We start from the raw sequence: 21170 nt of genomic DNA on the forward strand, positions 1-21170 counted from the left end.
GGGAGGGAGGTGTATCTGCCGCAGGGGAATGTATACTGGATATTGTGGGAGGGAAGTGTATCTGCTGCAGGGGAATTTATACTGGATATAGTGGGAGGGAGGTGTATCTGCCGCAGGGGAATGTATACTGGATATTGTGGGAGGGAAGTGTATCTGCTGCAGGGGAATGTATACTGGATATAGTGGGAGGTAAGTGTATCTGCTGCAGGGGAATGTATACTGGCTATAGTGAGAGATAAGTGTATCTGCCGCAGGGGAATGTGTACTGACTATAGAGAGAGGTAAGTGTATCTGCCGCAGGGGAATGTAAACTGGCTATAGTGGGAGGTTAGTGTATCTGCTGCAGGGGAATGTAAACTGGCTATAGTGGGAGGTTAGTGTATCTGCTGCAGGGGAATGTATACTGGCTATAGTGGGAGGTAAGTGTATCTGCCGCAGGGGAATGTATACTGGCTATAGTGGGAGGGAGGTGTATCTGCCGCAAGGGAATGTATACTGGCTATAGTGGGAGGTAAGTGTATCTGCTGCAGTGGAATGTATACTGGCTATAGTGGGAGGGAGGTGTATCTGCCGCAGGGGCATGTATACTGGCTATAGTGGGAGGTAAGTGTATCTGCTGCAGGGGAATGTATCCTGGCTGTAGTGCGAGGGAGGTGTATCTGCCGCAGGGGAATGTATACTGGCTATCGTGAGAGGTAAGTGTATCTGCTGCAGGGGAATGTATACTGGCTATAGTGAGAGGTAAGTGTATCTGCTGCAGGGGAATGTATACTGGCTTTCGTGCGAGGGAGGTGTATCTGCTGCAGTTGAATTTATACTGGCTATAGTGGGAGGTAAGTGTATCTGCTGCAGGGGAATGTATCCTGGCTGTAGTGCGAGGGAGGTGTATCTGCCGCAGGGGAATGTATACTGGCTATCGTGAGAGGTAAGTGTATCTGCTGCAGGGGAATGTATACTGGCTTTCGTGCGAGGGAGGTGTATCTGCTGCAGGGGAATGTATACTGGCTATAGTGGGAGGGAGGTGTATCTGCCGCAGGGGAATGTATACTGGCTTTCGTGCGAGGGAGGTGTATCTGCTGCAGGGGAATGTATACTGGCTATAGTGGGAGGGAGGTGTATCTGCCGCAGGGGAATGTATACTGGCTATAGTGGGAGGTAAATGTATCTGCCGCAGGGGAATGTATACTGGCTATAGTGCGAGGGAGGTGTATCTGCCGCAGGGGAATGTATACTGGCTATAATGGGAGGTAAGTGTATCTGCTGCAGGGGAATGTATACTGGCTATAGTGGGAGGGAGGTTTATCTGCCGCAGGGGAATGTATACTGGCTATAGTGGGAGGTAAGTGTATCTGCCGCAGGGGAATGTATACTGGCTATAGTGAGAGGTAAGTGTATCTGCTGCAGGGGAATGTAAACTGGCTATAGTGAGAGGTAAGTGTATCTGCTGCAGGGGAATGTAAACTGGCTATAGTGGGAGGGAGGTGTATCTACTGCAGGGGAATGTATACTGGCTATAGTGAGAGGTAAGTGTATCTGTCGCAGGGGAATGTATACTGACTATAGTGAGAGGTAAGTGTATCTGCCGCAGGGGAATGTAAACTGGCTATAGTGGGAGGTTAGTGTATCTGCTGCAGGGGAATGTATACTGGCTATAGTGGGAGGTAAGTGTATCTGCCGCAGGCGAATGTGTACTGGCTATAGTGGGAGGGAGGTGTATCTGCCGCAGGGGAATATATACTGGCTATAGTGGGAGGTAAGTGTAACTGCCGCAGGGGAATGTATACTGGCTATAGTGGGAGGGAGGTGTATCTGCCGCAGGGGAATGTATACTGGCTATAGTGAGAGGTAAGTGTATCTGCTGCAGGGGAATGTATACTGGCTATAGTGCGAGGGAGGTGTATCTGCTGCAGGGGAATGTATACTGGCTATAGTGCGAGGGAGGTGTATCTGCTGCAGTTGAATGTATACTGGCTATAGTGGGAGGTAAGTGTATCTGCTGCAGGGGAATGTAAACTGGCTATAGTGGGAGGTAAGTGTATCTGCTGCAGGGGAATGGATCCTGGCGATAGTGGGAGGTAAGTGTATCTGCTGCAGGGGAATGTAAACTGGCTATAGTTTGAGGGAAGTGTATCTGCTGCAGGGGAATGTAAACTGGCTATAGTGGGACGTAAGTGTATCTGCTGCAGGGGAATGTAAACTGGCTATAGTGGGAGGGAGGTGTATCTGCCACAGGGGAATGTATACTGGTTATAGTGGGAGGGAAGTGTATCTGCTGCAGGGGAATGTATACTGGCTTTAGTTGGGAGGTTCGTGTATCTGCTGCAGGGGAATGTAAACTGGCTATAGTGGGAGGGAGGTGTATCTGCTGCAGGGGAATGTATACTGGCTATAGTGAGAGGTAAGTGTATCTGCCGCAGGGGAATGTATACTGACTATAGTGAGAGGTAAGTGTATCTGCCGCAGGGGAATGTAAACTGGCTATAGTGGGAGGTTAGTGTATCTGCTGCAGGGGAATGTATACTGGCTATAGTGGGAGGTAAGTGTATCTGCCGCAGGGGAATGTATACTGGCTATAGTGGGAGGGAGGTGTATCTGCCGCAGGGGAATATATACTGGCTATAGTGGGAGGTAAGTGTATCTGCCGCAGGGGAATGTATACTGGCTATAGTGGGAGGTAAGTGTATCTGCTGCAGGGGAATGTATACTGGCTATAGTGGGAGGGAGGTGTATCTGCCGCAGGGGAATGTATACTGGCTATAGTGGGAGGTAAGTGTATCTGCTGCAGGGGAATGTATCCTGGCTATAGTGAGAGGTAAGTGTATCTGCTGCAGGGGAATGTATGCTGGCTATAGTGGGAGGGAGCTGTATCTGCTGCAGGGGAATGTATACTGGCTATAGTGCGAGGGAGGTGTATCTGCTGCAGTTGAATGTATACTGGCTATAGTGGGAGGTAAGTGTATCTGCTGCAGGGGAATGTAAACTGGCTATAGTGGGAGGTAAGTGTATCTGCTGCAGGGGAATGTATACTGGCTATAGTGGGAGCTAAGTGTATCTGCTGCAGGGGAATGTAAACTGGCTATAGTTTGAGGGAAGTGTATCTGCTGCAGGGGAATGTAAACTGGCTATAGTGAGAGGTAAGTGTATCTGCTGCAGGGGAATGTAAACAGGCTATAGTGGGAGGGAGGTGTATCTGCCACAGGGGAATGTATACTGGCTATAGTGGGAGGGAAGTGTATCTGCTGCAGGGGAATGTATACTGGCTATAGTGGGAGGGAGGTGTATCTGCCACAGGGGAATGTATACTGGCTACAGTGGGAGGGAGGTGTATCTGCCGCAGGGGAATGTATACTGGCTATAGTGGGAGGGAGGTGTATCTGCCGCAGGGGAATGTATACTGGCTATAGTGCGAGGGAGGTGTATCTGCTGCAGGGGAATGTATACTGGCTATAGTGCGAGGGAGGTGTATCTGCTGCAGTTGAATGTATACTGGCTATAGTGGGAGGTAAGTGTATCTGCCGCAGGGGAATGTATACTGGCTATAGTGCGAGGGAGGTGTATCTGCTGCAGTTGAATGTATACTGGCTATAGTGGGAGGTAAGTGTATCTGCCGCAGGGGAATGTATACTGGCTATAGTGCGAGGGAGGTGTATCTGCTGCAGTTGAATGTATACTGGCTATAGTGGGAGGTAAGTGTATCTGCCGCAGGGGAATGTAAACTGGCTATAGTGGGAGGTAAGTGTATCTGCTGCAGGGGAATGTATACTGGCTATAGTGGGAGGTAAGTTTATCTGCTGCAGGGGAATGTAAACTGGCTATAGTTTGAGGGAAGTGTATCTGCTGCAGGGGAATGTAAACTGGCTATAGTGGGACATAAGTGTATCTGCTGCAGGGGAATGTATACTGGCTATAGTGAGAGGTAAGTGTATCTGCTGCAGGGGAATGTAAACTGGCTATAGTGGGAGGGAGGTGTATCTGCCACAGGGGAATGTATACTGGCTACAGTGGGAGGGAGGTCTATCTGCCGCAGGGGAATGTATACTGGCTATAGTGGGAGGGAGGTGTATCTGCCGCAGGGGAATGTATACTGGCTATAGTGGGAGGGAGGTGTATCTGCCGCAGGGGAATGTATACTGGCTATAGTGCGAGGGAGGTGTATCTGCTGCAGGGGAATGTATACTGGCTATAGTGGGAGGTAAGTGTATCTGCTGCAGGGGAATGTATACTGGCTATAGTTGGAAGGTTAGTGTATCTGCTGCAGGGGAATGTAAACTGGCTATGGTGCATTGGGAGGTGTATCTGCTGCAGGGGAATGTAAACTGGCTATGGTGCATTGGGAGGTGTATCTGCTGCAGGGGAATGTAAACTGGCTATAGTGGGAGGGAAGTGTATCTGCCGCAGGGGAATTTATACTGGATATAGTGGGAGGGAGGTGTATCTGCCGCAGGGGAATGTATACTGGATATTGTGGGAGGGAAGTGTATCTGCTGCAGGGGAATGTATACTGGATATAGTGGGAGGTAAGTGTATTTGCTGCAGGGGAATGTATACTGGCTATAGTGGGAGGGAGGTGTATCTGCTGCAGGGGAATGTATACTGGCTATAGTGGGAGGGAGGTGTATCTGCTGCAGGGGAATGTATACTGGCTATAGTGGGAGGTAAGTGTATCTGCTGCAGGGGAATGTATACTGGCTATAGTGGGAGGTAAGTGTATCTGCTGCAGGGGAATGTATACTGGCTATAGTTGGGTGGTTAGTGTATCTGCTGCAGGGAATGTATACTGGCTATAGTTGGGAGGTTAGTGTATCTGCTGCAGGAGAATGTATACTGGCTATAGTTGGGAGGTTAGTGTATCTGCTGCAGGGGAATGTATACTGGCTATCGTGGGAGGTTATTGTATCTGCTGCAGGGGAATGTATACTGGCTATAGTTGGGAGGTTAGTGTATCTGCTGCAGGGGAATGTATACTGGCTACCGTGGGAGGTAAGTGTATCTGCTACAGGGGAATGTATACTGGCTATAGTGGGAGGGAAGTATATCTGCTGCAGGGGAATGTATACTGGATATAGTGGGAGGGAAGTGTATCTGCTGCAGGGGAATGTATATTGTCCATGGCGGGGAGGGAGACGTTTCTGACCCATGGCTAGACATGTGGAAAATGTAACTCCAGTATCCAAAACCCCCCCAATAAACTAGCATGGAATGGGTTGACCAATCACAGAATTGTGCCCTAAAATGGCAAAGACGGGGTGCTTTATAACCTTGTATATTAAGTATTCAGAAAAAATAGAGAAGGAGAAAAGGGAGATGGGGTGGCAGTACTGATTAGGGAAGACATTGCAATGTTGGAAATAGAGGATGCCCTTGAAGGGGCAAGGACAGAATCCATCTGGTTAGAGTTGAGGAGCGAAAGGGTATGATCACGTTACTAGGGGTATTCTATAGGCCTCTGAATAGTGAGATAGAGAGAGATAGAGGAACAAATCCGCAGGGAAATCAGACAGGTGCAAGAACTATAGAGTGGTGACACTGGGGGCCTTTAATTACCCGAATATTGATTGGGATATTGATAGACTAAAGTGTAAGGAGAGGGAGGGACTTTTGAAATGTGTTCAAGAGAACTTCCTTGATTATTATGTTGTCAGTCCAACTAGAAAAGAGGCATTGCTGGATCTGGTGCTGGGAAGTGAGGTGGGCCAAGAGGATCAAGTGTCTGTGGGGGAACACTTGGGTAAGAGTGATCATCGTATCATAAGATTTAGACGAGTAATGCAGAAAAGTGAGGAATGAAATAAGGTAGAATGTCTAGATTGGAAGAGGGCTAATTTCAAAGCGTTGAGAAGGGATCTAGCCAGGGTAGAATGGAAACAAAGACTGGCAGGATGAGCTGTATCAGAACAATGGATCATCTTTAAGGAAGAGATGCTTCAGGTACAGGCTAGGAACATTCCAACAAGGCTGAAAGATGGGGGAACCAAGAACAGGGCTCCTTGATTGATGAGGGAGATAGAGATGTTGAAATAAAAAGAGGGTGTATATTGCATGTCAGGTGAACTCATCAAGTGAGAACCAGACCGAATACACTAAGTTGAGAGGGGAGGTGAAGAGGAAAATAAGACTGACAGACAGAATATGAGAATAATGGCAATCAACATAAAAGGGAATTCAAAAATCTTCTACTGGCATGTAAATGGTAAGTGGGTATTAAGAGGTGAGTGGGGCCTATTAGGGACAAAGAGTGTAATATATGCTTAAAGGCACTGGGCAAGGCTAATATACTTACTGAGTACTTTGTATCAGTGTTCACTAAGGAAATGGAGGCTGACAAAATATTGGTAGAAGAGGAGAGAATAGAGGCAATGGATAGGATAAAAATTGAAAGGGGGTAGGTTCTAAAAAGACTGGTTATACTTAGGCTAGATAAGTCACTTGGTCCAGATGGCTTGCATCCCAGGTTGCTAAAGGAAATGGGGATGGAGATAGCGGAAGGGCTTTCCATAATCTTCCAATCTACCCTGGATACGGGGGAAGCGCCAGAGGATTGGAGAGTGGCAAATGTGATGCCCTTTTTCAAGAAAGGGTGTAAGGACAGTCCTAGCATCTACAGACTAGTTAGTTTAACATCAGTTGTGGGTAAGGTTTTAGAAGCAATAATCAGGGAGAAAAATCAACAGACTCTTGGAGAGGTTCAAGTTAATTAAGGAGAGCCAGCATGGATTTGTAAAAGGGAGATCATGCTTGACTAATATAATTGAATTTTTTGATGAAGTAAAAGAGAAGGTTGATGAAAGGAATATGGTGGATGTCGTTTATATGCATTTTAAGAAAGTGTTTGATAGCATACCACATTAAAGGCTGTTTAACTAAATTGAGGCACATGGAATAGGAGGGTCAGTGTCCAATTTGATTTAAAAATTGGCTTAAGGACAGAAACAGCGAGTCGTAGTAAATGGTTGCTTTTCAGACTGGAGGATGGTAGACAGTGGTGCTCCCCAAGGGTCAGTGCTGGGAACACTGCTTTTTTTCCTATATATAAATGACTTAGATTTTGGAATAAAGAGCAGAATCTCAAAATTTGCTCATCACACCAAACTTGGAGGTGTGGCAAACAGTGAGGATGATATGAACTGCCTGCAACAGAACATAGATGGGCTAGCAGAATGGGCAGACAGGTGGCAGATGGAATTTAATACTGTCATTGTGAGGTGATGCCTTTTGGCAGAAGGAATAGGGAGAGGCAATATATACTTAATGACACAGTTCTAAAGAGTGTGCAGGAAGAGATGGACCTGGGGATGCATGTGTGTCGAACTTTGAAGGTGGAAGGAGGTGAGACAGTTCCATCCCCATCCCAGGATCCTATTACACAGCATGTTACACATATCCCTTCAGACTCTCCTCTGCATGATCTGAACCTACCTGGTGGAACTGCACCGAATGCTGTAGTTTTTTCCTCCTGTCATCACAGGCGCACTCCAGCCCTTCCCAGCTGGTTTGCACCTCCTTGCACTTGCCCTCAATGCCCTGGGCCGTGTGGTTCTGGGAGTTGACCATACGCCTGCCGATCTCCAGCACCTTCTGGACCTGCTGTTTGTGAGTGTTCACTTCTATCTGAAGCTCCTGCACCAGGAGAAAGGTCATTGTTACTGAAGGACTCAATAACAGCCCTACGTGGGCAGAGGAGAAGGAGGGGTAAGTAGCGGGAAGGAGGGAGAAAGAGCAGCAGGGAGGAAGGGGAGGTGAGACTGACCATCCCCATCCCAGGTTCCTATTGCACAGCAGGCTACTATACCGCACCCCATTCTAGCATCCAATCATATAGCATAATACTGTACCCCATTACACAGCTTGTTACTGTCCAGCTGTGTTGAACCTACATTTACGAGGAATGTATCCAGGGGTGTGCAACCCAGCAGCTGCATGATCCAAGCTTTAAAAGTTCTTCAACCTCTGAACACTGGGTTCCATAGCCAAGACTTTGGTCTGCAAAAATTCCCAAGCTTGCCTGGCAAACTGGGCCCAGCAGCAGCACCTGCCTGGCATCAGCCCAAGTCCCCCAGAGCAGGGCCAGGCTAGCAGAGAATAAGCCCTACCTTCTGTTTCTGTAGCAGGCTTTGTGCTGTGTCCAGAGACTTGCCATAGTTGCATGACGTGGCGCTTGGACTGCGCTCAGCGATCCACTTCAACTCCAGGTCACTGTAATGGTAAAACTCGTACAGAGCCACTGTCGCCTCCAGAACTTTCCTTCTCTGATCCAGGGGATTCTGGAGTGATTCAAACCTTGGGGGTGGGGGAAATGAAAGGGCACAGTCATTGAACTTTGAAACAATTGCTCCTATGACCCAGGATGCAGATATGACCTGCTTTGTAGCAGAATCCACAATCACTTTTGATAGGTGGTTAAACCAGTGAGTGGGAATTTCCGACAGGATACAGTCGGATATCAAGCAGAGAACAGCCTCTGTCTATAAGCGAATGAGATGTTGGTGATGGGAAGCACAAGATGGGTTTGCAAGGAGTGATTTTCCATGTTGCACCATCCAGACCTTGGCAGTTCAACACAAGAGCCTTCAAGGCAAAGCTCGTAGATATTAGCCATTGGCAATTCATCCCTCAGTCTCCCCACTCCACTCTCCCCAGTCTTCCCATTTCCCTACACCAACCCCCAACCCCAAGCCCAGTCTCCCTATTCCACTCCAACCCCCTTCCCCCCATTCCACTCCAACCCCCTTCCCCCATTCCACTCCAACCGCCTTCCCCTCCAACCCCTTTCCCCCCATTCCACTCCAAACCCCTTCCCCCCAGTCCACTCCAACCCCCTTCCCCCCAGTCCACTCCAACCCCCTTCCCCCCAGTCCACTCCAACCCCCTTCCCCCCATTCCACTCCAACCCCCTTCCCCCCATTCCACTCCAACCCCCTTCCCCCCATTCCACTCCAACCCCTTTCCCCCCATTCCACTCCAACCCCCTTCCCCCCATTCCACTCCAACCCCCTTCCCCCATTCCACTCCAACCCCCTTCCCCCATTCCACTCCAACCGCCTTCCCCTCCAACCCCTTTCCCCCCATTCCACTCCAACCCCCTTCCCCCATTCCACTCCAACCCCATTCCACTCCAACCCCTTTCCCCCCATTCCACTCCAACCCCTTTCCCCCCATTCCACTCCAACCCCCTTCCCCCCATTCCACTCCAACCCCCTTCCCCTCCAACCCCTTTCCCCCCATTCCCCTCCAACCCCTTTCCCCCCATTCCACTCCAACCCCTTTCCCCCCATTCCACTCCAACCCCTTTCCCCCCATTCCACTCCAACCCCTTTCCCCCCATTCCACTCCAACCCCTTTCCCCCCATTCCACTCCAAACCCCTTCCCCCCAGTCCACTCCAACCCCCTTCCCCCCCCAGTCCACTCCAACCCCCTTCCCCCCCCAGTCCATTCCAACTCCCTTCCCCCCCAGTCCACGCCCAGTCTCCCCATTCCACTCCAACTCCCTTCCCCCCCAGTCCACGCCCAGTCTCCCCATTCCACTCCAACCCCCTCCCCCCAGTCCATGCACAGTCTCCCCATTCCACTCCAACCCCCTCCCCCCAGTCTCCCCTTTCTAGTCCAACCCCCCCCAGTCCACGCCCAGTCTCCCCTTTCCACTCCAATCCCCCCAGTCCAAGCCCAATCTCCCCTTTCCACTCCAATCCCCCCAGTCCAAGCCCAGTCTCCCTATTCCACTCCAATCCTCCCTGTGCAAGCCCAGTCTCCCATTTCCACTCCAACTCCCCAGTCCACGCCCAGTCTCCCCATTCCACTCCAACCCCCTCCCCCCAGTCCATGCACAGTCTCCCCATTCCACTCCAACCCCCTCCCCCCAGTCTCCCCTTTCTAGTCCAACCCCCCCCAGTCCACGCCCAGTCTCCCCTTTCCACTCCAATCCCCCCAGTCCAAGCCCAATCTCCCCTTTCCACTCCAATCCCCCCAGTCCAAGCCCAGTCTCCCTATTCCACTCCAATCCTCCCTGTGCAAGCCCAGTCTCCCATTTCCACTCCAACTCCCCAGTTCACGCCCAGTCTCCACATTCCAATTCAACACCCCCCCAAGTCTCCCAAGCCCCCTCAGTCTAAGCCCAGTCTCCCATTTTCACTCCAACGCACCCCCCCAGTCCACACCCAGTCTCCCCAGTCCACTCCAACCCCCTTCCCCCCAGTCCACTCCAACCCCCTACCCCCAGTCCACTCCAACCCCCCCAGTCTCCCCATTCTACTCCAAACCCCCCCAGTCTCCCCATTCCACTCCAACCCCACCCACTCAGTCTCCCCATTCTACGCCAAACCCCCCCAGTCTCCCCATTCCACTCCAACCCCACACACTCAGTCTCCCCATTCTACGCCAACCCCTCCACCTCAGTCCAAGCCCAGTCTCCCCATTCCACGCCAACACCCCCCCCACCCCAGTCTACGCCCAGTCTCCCCATTCCACCTCAACCCCCTCAGTACACGCCCAGTCTCCCCATTCCACTCCAACCCCCACCAAACCCAGTCCAAGCCTAGTTCCCCCGTTCCACACCACCCACTGCCCCTCTGCTCCCCTCTACCCCAAGTCCAAGCACCAGTCTCACCATTCCAGGTGTTTCTGAGTCTTTTCCAGTATACTCTGTGAGTCAAAGTGATCTATCGCCACCTTCCTGGCTCGGTTTACAATGCTGTTCATTTTCTCCGCGAGTTCGCGCATGTCGCTCTCCAGCCACTTGTGTTCCTTCAGCAGAAGTCTGCTGGACCGCAGGTCATGACCCGTGTCGCTGTTCTGGAGCATCTTCTCAATCTGTTCGAGCTTGGCTTTGGCATCCTAGAGAAAGAGAGAGACAGAGAGTATCAGAGGAAACACAATCCCAGACAAACACTGAATTATAAGAAATAGCGTCAGTCGGACTGTGCACAGCAGTATGCAGCATGATCAATATCCCACAAAACACACAATGGCTTTTGTTGCTTGCAACCTTACAAAATAAAGTTTTATTCTAAATTCATGGTTCCTTTTCCGCTGCACCATCAAAGCGATCTAAACTCGCTGCACAATTTAAGGTGTCAAATTTTCAATGTGGCCACACAAACAATAGGAACAGTGCAGCCCAGGGTACTGTCAGATTGACTTACTTTCACTGAACACCAGCTTGTGGGTCATGGCCCATTGATTTGGGGAGCAAGCTGTTTCGATCTGACTGTTAGGAAGTTGGTGTAATGATGAAGCTTCCTGCACAGGTCAGCTTGGATCAGTGAGTAGCACTCTCATCTCTGTCTCAAAAGCTTATGGGTTTAAGTGCCAGTCCAGAGATTTGAGTGCGTAACCGAGAACAACATTCCCCGTGTAGAATTGAGAGAGTGCTACACTGTCAAAGGGGCAGTACTGGGGGAGCGCCGCACTGTCGGAGCGGCAGTACTGAGGGAGCGCCGCACTGCCGGAGGGGCAGTACTGAGAGAGCGCTGCACTGTCGGAGGACCAGTACTGAGGGAGCGCCGCACTGTCGGAGGACCAGTACTGAGGGAGCGCCGCACTGTCGGAGGACCAGTACTGAGGGAGCGCTGCACTGTCGGAGGGGCAGTACTGAGAGAGCGCCGCACTGTCGGAGGATCAGTACTGAGGGAGCGCCGCACTGTCGGAGGACCAGTACTGAGGGAGCGCCGCACTGTCGGAGGACCAGTACTGAGGGGGAGCGCCGCACTGTCGGAGGACCAGTACTGAGGGGGAGCGCCGCACTGTCAGGACCAGTACTGAGGGAGCGCCGCACTGTCAGGACCAGTACTGAAGGAGCGCCGCACTGTCGGAGGATCAGTACTGAGGGAGCGCCGCACTGTCGGAGGACCAGTACTGAGGGGGAGCGCCGCACTGTCAGGACCAGTACTGAGGGGGAGCGCCGCACTGTCGGAGGACCAGTACTGAGGGAGCGCCGCACTGTCGGAGGACCAGTACTGAGGGGGAGCGCCGCACTGTCAGGACCAGTACTGAGGGAGCGCCGCACTGTCGGAGGACCAGTGCTGAGGGAGTGCTGCACTGTTGGATGTGCCATCTTTTGGATGAGACAGTAATCCAAGCACCAGTCTGCCCTCTCAGGTGGATGCAAAAGATCCCATAACACTTTCAAAGAGCAGGGGAGTTCTACTGGTCTCCTGGTCAATATTTATATTGCAACCAACAACACTAAGAAAAGGGTCATCTGGAACCATTCAGAGTATATCACTGGCTGCAAAGTGCTTTGGACATTGTGAAAATACACATTTTGTCTTGCCGGACACACACTGAAGCACAACACTGCAGCCACATGTAACAATAAGAAAATAATGGAATGAATGTGACACAGGCAGCATTCTGACACTGCCCTTCTATTTCGATAGGTATCTCACGTGGACCAACCGAAAGGAAGAAAACACCTTGTCAAAACACCTGGCATGGGTCCATTTACCCTATGATGGTGCCCAATACTGGCCATGGCTCCAGTACCCATGTCCCTATGTTAAAGACCTGCATACCTGCAGTAACTCCATGAGCTGCTCCTGTTGTCCAGCTTGCCTCATTTTGTCCCCGCGCTCCATCAGCTTACTTTGGAGCAGCATCCACTTCTCCTTTAATGCCTCAAGTCGGGATTTGATATCGTCCCTGGCATAATGGTTGTCCTGGATGAGACTGTTTCCTGTCTACTGGTGAAAACACAAACCATGCCTGAGATACAATACAAACATATGCAGCAACACATGCGTCATTAAACATACAAGATGATTTTACACATCTTATCATAGAGTCATTGAAACTTACTGCACGGAAGCAGGCCATTCAGCCAATCACGCATACTTCTAACCAAGAGTATTATTCCTGGCCTTGTTTGAGCTGTGCCCCTTAATGTAACCACTTCATAATTCCATGTCGCAATTTGTGCCTGAAGCTCACCAACCTTATTAGCTGTACTACGAACGTTAACATACATTATAATTCAATATCTCCTCCATCACTGTTGCTATTTTCCTCAATCTGGTCCCTGCAACTTTTGGGATATTACTAATTGTACTGCTGTTTAGAAGGGTTGGCTATTTAATTCGAAGGGAAGGGAGCAGCAGGGATGGGTGTGGCTGCTTTGAGGTCAAGAAACCCAGAAGATGGGATTTGCTGAAGATCCTGCTGAATTTAAAAAACGATTAGCATTTTTCATCTTGGTTTCACAGCCACAGCAGGTGGGTAGGCCCTTGGCATCAAGCAGCAGCCACTAAGCAAAGAGGAGGGAGAGATAGTTCGGAAAGGCTTGGGGGAGGGACGAGGTGGGGAAAATCAGGATCTGGATTTGGAATCAGAAAGGTCAAGGGTCAGAAGGATGGGGGCACAGGGTCCAATCGTGGGGTGGGGCGGGGGGTGCGGGGTGAAGCTGGTAAACTGGATCCCGCAGGAAAGGCCCTTACATCCTGGCTCCAGCAGTCCCATTTCCCTTTGGCCAGCCCAAGACCTGGAAAACGCAGCCAGCTGGGGTTAAATTTTAAATTGTGGTTAAATATGAGGCACACAGCCTCATTATAATATTTAAATGACTAAGAGGCCTCCAGAGTGTGAGTTGTTTGCCTGCCCACCCTTGGCGTGCCCCTGTTACAACCAGAAATGGGTCGATGTCAGGTAGGATTTAGATTTTTAGCATTCTAACAAAACCCACCTGTTTTGGGGTGTTAAAATTCTCCTTTTCTCTGTCCTGTGACCTCATTGTTGCTATTTTCTGGTCTTCCTCCCCCAGCCAAATGAGTTTAAGCCCTTCCCAACAGAACAGAACTTCTCAGTGAGAACATTGGTCCTGCCTTGTACTGGTGCCCCTTCCCCCAGAACTCGTCCCAGTGGCACTAAATTCTGAAACAATCCCTCCCTTCACCACTTTTCCAGCCATATATTTACCTGCACTATCTTCCTGTTTCTATACTCACTGGCATGTGGCACTGGGAGTAATCCTGAGATTACTACCTTTGAGGTCCTGTTTTTATCCCTTGGAGAGGTTTCCGAGCTCTATCCCCAATGTCTCGGTGAGTAAACCCCACGGTACGGAATTAAACAAGACCCCAGGTTCCACGTAAGACTGGTCTGGCCCAGGAAAGTGGTTGTTGTGCTACAACTGGCTTTACTGCTCCTGGGCTAGGGAGAAAAGAATGAACTACAATTTCCACTCCTCAATATTCCGCAGTGCAGAAAGGAAGCATGATAAGATTGACTTGTGTGTTTATCTGTCTCTCTGAGTAAGTATGTGTTTGTCTGTCCCTCTGGGTGTCTGAGTTCGACAATAAAAATGTTTCCACTTGTGGGTGAGTTCAAATCCAGGGGCCAAAAATACAAGATAGTCACCAAGAAATCCAATAAGGAATTCAGGAGAAACTTCTTTACTCAGAGAGGTAAAAGGATGGGAAATGTTAACCACATGGAGTAATTGAGGTGAGTCCTGTCACTGCATTTAAGGGGAAGCTGGATAAGTACAGAGAAAGAAATAGAGGGATGACAGAGAAAGAAATAGAGGGATATGCTGATAGGGTGAGATGAAGTCAATTGTGCATGAAGCAGTTTATGTGCAGCCTCTGCACTAGCAGTGAGCTATTGGGTTGAGAGAATTTCCAGCACCGAAATTACCAATATAACTCTATGCAATCAGGGCATAAATGGCATGGCAGTGAGGTGTCATGCAATAGAATAACCAGCAAAAATATTCACCTGGACAAACGTTTCAAGATCAGCAAGTTGGGGGAAGTAACAGAGGCCAGATGGTCCATAAAACTTTGAATTAGAGCCCCCAGGTCCTCAATAGCTCAGGGTGCAGTTACCCCATTGACCCTGATACCTCAGTGTTACACAGTGCAGTTACCCCATTGACCCTGATACCTCAGTGTTACACAGTGCAGTTACCCCACTGACTCTGATACCCCAGTGTCACACAGTGCAGTTACCCCATTGACCCTGATACCTCAGTGTCACACAGTGCAGTTACTCCACTGACCCTCATCCTCCAGTGTCACACAGTGCAGTTACCCCACTGACCCTCATCCTCCAGTGTCACACAGTGCAGTTACCCCACTGACCCTCATCCTCCAGTATCACACAGTGCAGTTACCCCACTGACCCTGATACCCCAGTGTCACACAGTGCAGTTACCCCATTGACCCTGATACCTCAGTGTCACACAGTGCAGTTACTCCACTGACCCTCATCCTCTAGTGTCACACAGTGCAGTTACCCCACTGACCCTCATCCTCCAGTGTCACACAGTGCAGTTACTCCACTGACCCTCATCCTCCAGTGTCACACAGTGCAGTTACCCCACTGACCCTCATCCTCCAGTGTCACACAGTGCAGTTACCCCACTGACCCTCATCCTCCAGTATCACACAGTGCAGTTATCCCACTGACCCTGATACCCCAGTGTCACACAGTGCAGTTACCCCACTGACCCTCATCCTCCAGTGTCACACAGTGCAGTTACCCCACTGACCCTCATCCTCCAGTATCACACAGTGCAGTTACCCCACTGACCCTGATACCCCAGTGTCACACAGTGCAGTTACCCCACTGACCCTCATCCTCCAGTGTCACACAGTGCAGTTACCCCACTGACCCTCATCCTCCAGTATCACACAGTGCAGTTACCCCACTGACCCTGATACCCCAGTGTCACACAGTGCAGTTACCCCATTGACCCTGGTACCACAGTGTCACACAGTGCAGTTACCCCACTGACCCTGATACCCCAGTGTCACACAGTGCAGTTACCCCATTGACCCTGGTACCACAGTGTCACACAGTGCAGTTACCCCACTGACCCTCATCCTCCAGTGTCACACAGTGCAGTTACCCCACTGACCCTCATCCTCCAGTGTCACACAGTGCAGTTACCCCACTGACCCTCATCCTCCAGTGTCACACAGTGCAGTTACCCCACTGACCCTCATCCTCCAGTATCACACAGTGCAGTTACCCCACTGACCCTGATACCCCAGTGTCACACAGTGCAGTTACCCCACTGACCCTCATCCTCCAGTATCACACAGTGCAGTTACCCCACTGACCCTGATACCCCAGTGTCACACAGTGCAGTTACCCCACTGACCCTCATCCTCCAGTGTCACACAGTGCAGTTACCCCACTGACCCTCATCCTCCAGTATCACACAGTGCAGTTACCCCACTGACCCTCATCCTCCAGTATCACACAGTGCAGTTACCCCACTGACCCTGATACCCCAGTGTCACACAGTGCAGTTACCCCACTGACTCTCATCCTCCAGTATCACACAGTGCAGTTACCCCACTGACCCTGATACCCCAGTGTCACACAGTGCAGTTACCCCACTGACCCTGATACCCCAGTGACACACAGTGCAGTTACCCCACTGACCCTGATACCCCAGTGTCACACAGTGCAGTTACCCCACTGACCCTCATCCTCCAGTATCACACAGTGCAGTTACCCCACTGACCCTGATACCCCAGTGTCACACAGTGCAGTTACCCCACTGACCCTCATCCTCCAGTGTCACACAGTGCAGTTACCCCACTGACCCTGATACCCCAGTGTCACACAGTGCAGTTACCCCACTGACCCTGATACCCCAGTGACACACAGTGCAGTTACCCCATTGACCCTGGTACCACAGTGTCACACAGTGCAGTTACCCCATTGACCCTGGTACCACAGTGTCACACAGTGCAGTTACCTCACTGACCCTGATACCACAGTGTCACACAGTGCAGTTACCCCATTGACCCTGGTACCACAGTGTCACACAGTGCAGTTACCCCACTGACCCTGATACCCCAGTGTCACACAGTGCAGTTACTCCACTGACCCTCATCCTCCAGTATCACGCAGTGCAGTTTTTTTTAGTCATTTATGGGATGTGGGCATTGGTGGCTAGTCCAGCATTTATTGCCCATCCCTAATTACCCTTGAGAAGGTGGTGGTGAGCTGACTTCTTGAACCGCTGCAGTCCATGTGAGGTAGGCACACACACAGTGCTGTTAGGAAGGGAGTTCCAGGATTTTGACCCAGCGACAGTGACGGAACGGCGATATAGTTCCAAATCAGGATGGTGTGTGACTTGGAGGGGAACTTGCAGGTGGTGGTGTTCCCATGTATTTGCTGCCCTTGTCCTTCTAGTTGGTTGAGGTTGCGGGTTTGGAAGGTGCTGTCTAAGGAGCCTTGGTGCATCGCTGCAGTGCATCTTGTAGATGGTACACACTGCTGCCACTGTGCGTCGGTGGTGGAGGGAGTGAATGTTTGTACATGGGGTGTCAATCAAGCGGGCTGCTTTGTCCTGGATGGTGTCGAGCTTCTTGAGTGTTGTTGGAGCTGCACCCATCCAGGCAAGTGGAGAGTATTCCATCACACTCCTGACTTGTGCCTTGTACATGGTGGACAGTCAGGAGGTGAGTTACTCACCGCAGGATTCCTAGCCTCTGACCTGCTCTTGTAGCCACGGTATTTATATGGCTACTCCAGTTCGGTTTCTGGTAACCCCTAGGATGTCGATAATGGGGGATTCAGCGATGGTAATGCCATTGAATGTCAAGGGGAGATGGTTAGATTCCCTCTTGTTGGAGATGGTCATTGCCTGGCACTTGTGTGACGTGAATATTACTTGCCACTTATCATCCCAAGCCTGGATATTGTCCAGGTCTTGCTGCATTTCTACACAGACTGCTTCAGTATCTGAGGAGTGCCAAACATTGTGCAATCATCAGCGAACATCACCACTTATGATTGAAGGTACCCCCAATGACCCAGATATTCCAATATCACATGGTATAGTTACCCCATTGACCCGGATACCTCAGTATCACATGGTGCTGTTATTTCATTGACTCAGGACCCCAGTATCACACAGTGCAGTTACCTCATTGATCCTAATACCGCAGTATTACATGATGCATGTAACACTACAACTACTAAGAGACTTAGTAGTTGGCAGGAAAAAAGACAGAAGCGCAAGGCGAGAGCCAACTGTGCAACAGCCCCGACAAACAAATTTCTCTGCAGCACCTGTGGAAGAGCCTGTCAATCTAGAATTGGCCTTTATAGCCACTCCAGGCGCTGCTTCACAAACCACTGACCACCTCCAGGCGCATATCCATTGTCTCTCGAGATAAGGAGGACCAAAGACTAAGACATGATGCAGTTAATCCATTGACCCAGGGCCCCATATCACAGTGCAGTTACCCCACAGACACTGATATCCCAGTACCACACAGTGTAGTTACCCCATTGACCTGAGACCTTAGTCCCACACAATGGCTCTGCAGCCCATGTGTCAGGAGGATTACAAGCATTAATAAGCTCCACATTGTGCCCTGGCACATTATATTTCACCCCAATGGTGGGTTTTGGTGGTGGACACCAGGGCCTGCAATGTGCATTTACAACAAGTCTCTGGGCCTTGGGCTGTGGTTTAAGCGAGCTTCAGTTCACTGGACTGCAGCAGCCGCACCTTCCTCAGGTCCTCCACTCGCACTTGGTTTGCCAGCACCTCCCTCTCCACGGCCTCGTGTCGCTTCAGTTTGCGGAGAATGTTCGTCAGGTCTCGGTACGACTCATCCGAGGCAATCTCGTATTTTTCATCGATCCACATCAGAAGCTCTGCTGCATCTCTGTTAAATTCCTAGAAGGAAGGAAAGAAAGGAATGAAATAGGATTTCTGCCTTGGTCAGACCCCAGCTGGAGCAATTGTGTTCCCTTCTGGGCACTGCACCTCAGGAAGGATGTATTGGCCTTAGAGGGTGTGCAGGGCCAATTCACTAGAATGGTACCAGGCCTAAAAGGGTTACATTTTGAGAATAATTTGCATAGACTAGGCTTGTGTTCCCTTGACTTTAGAAGCTTGCAAGGCAATATAATTGCGATGTTTAAGAAGATTAAACGATTCGATAGGGTCGACAGAGACCAGCTATTTTCTCTCCACAGGAGTTCAGAACAAAGGGGCCTAATCTTACAATTAGAGCTAGCGGAGATATCAGGAAGCACTTTTCTCATGGAACAGATAGTGGAAATCTGGAACTCTGTCCCCCAAGAAGATGTCGAGGCTGGCAGTCAATTGAAACTTTCAAAATTGAGATCGATCGATTTTCACTAGGTAAAGGATATGGAACAAAGGCAGAACAATGGGAATAAGGTGCAGATCTGCGCCCAGAGATTATCTAATTGAATGGTGGAACAGAATCGAAGGGCTGAATGGCCTCGTTCTAAGTTTACGTGCACATTCCCTCTTTTAAGTTTCAGCTCAAATATCTTGGTCCTCGAATTTGCGACAATGCCAATCATATTATCAGGTTCAATTCATCTATTCTCTTAAGGGTTCCGAAAACATAAACAATCCCTTCTCTCAGCCATCACCTCCTCACAGTAACAGACACTGGGCCTTATTTCAGACTGGCTTTTTAAAAATAGATCGCAAGTCAGTTTCACAGCTGACAGGTGTTGGCATCGGGAATGGCGGTTTCTGAACTTCAGGCAGATTCAGGGTTTTCCGGCAGGTTTTGACTTTTTTTTTTAAAAGGCTGCCGGTAAACCCCGAATCTGTCTGAAGATGGGAAACCTCTGATCCTGCTCCAAGCATCTGTCAACTGTGAAACTGGCTTGCAATCTTTAAAAAAAAAACTGACCAACCATTCATCCTCAGCTAGAGTATTGCATCCAGTTCTGGGCGCTGCACTTGAGGAAAGACGTGAGGGCATTGGAGAGATTGGAAAGATTCACAAGAATGGTTCCAGGGATGAGGAATTTCAGTTATGAAGATAGATTGGAGAAGTTAGGGCTGTTTTCCATGGATAAGAGATGTCTGAGATTGAGGTATTCAAAATCATGAGGGTCTGGACAGAGCAGATGGAGAGAAACTGTTCCCACTCGTGAAAGGATCAAGAACGAGAGGGCACAGATTTAAAGTATTTGGTAAGAGAAGCAAAAGTGACATGTGGAAAAACTTTTTCGTGCAGCGAAAGGTTAAGGTCTACAATGAACTACCTGAAAATGTGGTGGAGGCAGGTTCAATTGAAGCATTCAAAAGGGAATTAGACAATTATATGAAAAGGAAGAATGTGCAGAGTTATGGGGAGAAGGCAGGGAAATGGAACTGAGGGAATTGCTCTTTCAGAGAGCCAGTGTGGATATGATGGACTGTACTGTAACAATTTTGTGATTCTGTGAAACTTAAAGCTGCCGTGCTAAGTGTTTCCACTCTCTGTAACTGTCAGAGAGAGGGGGCGGGGAACAGAGATTGAGGGGGAAAGAGAGAGGGAACAAAAAGAGAGATAGAGAGGGCGCAGAGAAAGAAAGGGGGAACAAAGAGAGAAACAGGAGGACAGAGAGAAAAAGAGAGGGGATAGAGGGGGAGCACAGATCGAGGATGACACAGAGAGGGGGGAACGACAGGGAGCGGGGGGAACAACAGAGAGAGAGGGGGGAAACGACAGAGAGAGGGGGGAAACGACAGAGAGAGGGGGGAAACGACAGAGAGAGGGAGGAAACGACAGAGAGAGGGGGGGAACGACAGAGAGAGGGGGGGAACGACAGAGAGAGAGGGGGGAAACGACAGAGAGAGGGGGGAAACGACAGAGAGAGGGGGGAAACGACAGAGAGAGGGGGGAAACGACAGAGAGAGGGGGGAAACGACAGAGAGAGGGGGGAAACGACAGAGAGAGGGGGGAAACGACAGAGAGAGGGGGGAAACGACAGAGAGAGGGGGAAAACGACAGAGAGAGGGGGAAAACGACAGAGAGAGGGGGAAAACGACAGAGAGAGGGAGGGAACGACAGAGAGAGGGGGGGAACGACAGAGAGAGGGGGGGAACGACAGAGAGAGGGGGGAACGACAGAGAGAGGGGGGAAACGACAGAGAGAGGGGGGAAACGACAGAGAGAGGGGGGGAAACCGACAGAGAGAGGGGGGGAAACCGACAGAGAGAGGGGGGGAAACCGACAGAGAGAGGGGGGGAAACCGACAGAGAGAGGGGGGGGAAAACGACAGAGAGAGGGGGGGAACGACAGAGAGAGGGGGGGAACGACAGAGAGAGGGAGGTGGAACGACAGAGAGAGGGGGGAACGACAGAGAGAGGGGGGAACGACAGAGAGAGGGGGGGAACGACAGGGGGGGGGGGGAACGACAGAGAGGGGGGGGGAACGACAGAGAGGGGGGGG

The 21170-nt window shown here is 50.3% G+C and overlaps 1 protein-coding gene across 2 annotated transcripts in view; it reads right to left on the bottom strand.

Moving 5' to 3' along the window:
- The window catches only part of sptbn5 (spectrin, beta, non-erythrocytic 5), a 321773-nt gene that overhangs the window by 233055 nt on the left and 67548 nt on the right, over nt 1-21170 (bottom strand). For both annotated transcript variants that reach the window (XM_068039706.1, XM_068039705.1), the window contains exons 21-25: nt 18471-18641; nt 12508-12672; nt 10602-10828; nt 8091-8277; nt 7417-7617 (exon numbers count right to left, since the gene is read on the bottom strand). In XM_068039706.1, coding sequence (XP_067895807.1) covers nt 7417-7617; nt 8091-8277; nt 10602-10828; nt 12508-12672; nt 18471-18641 — 951 coding nt within the window. The remainder of the gene's footprint in view (nt 1-7416; nt 7618-8090; nt 8278-10601; nt 10829-12507; nt 12673-18470; nt 18642-21170) is intronic.

Source organism: Heterodontus francisci, chromosome 9, assembly GCF_036365525.1.
Source record: "Heterodontus francisci isolate sHetFra1 chromosome 9, sHetFra1.hap1, whole genome shotgun sequence".
NCBI classification, from domain to species: domain Eukaryota; kingdom Metazoa; phylum Chordata; class Chondrichthyes; order Heterodontiformes; family Heterodontidae; genus Heterodontus; species Heterodontus francisci.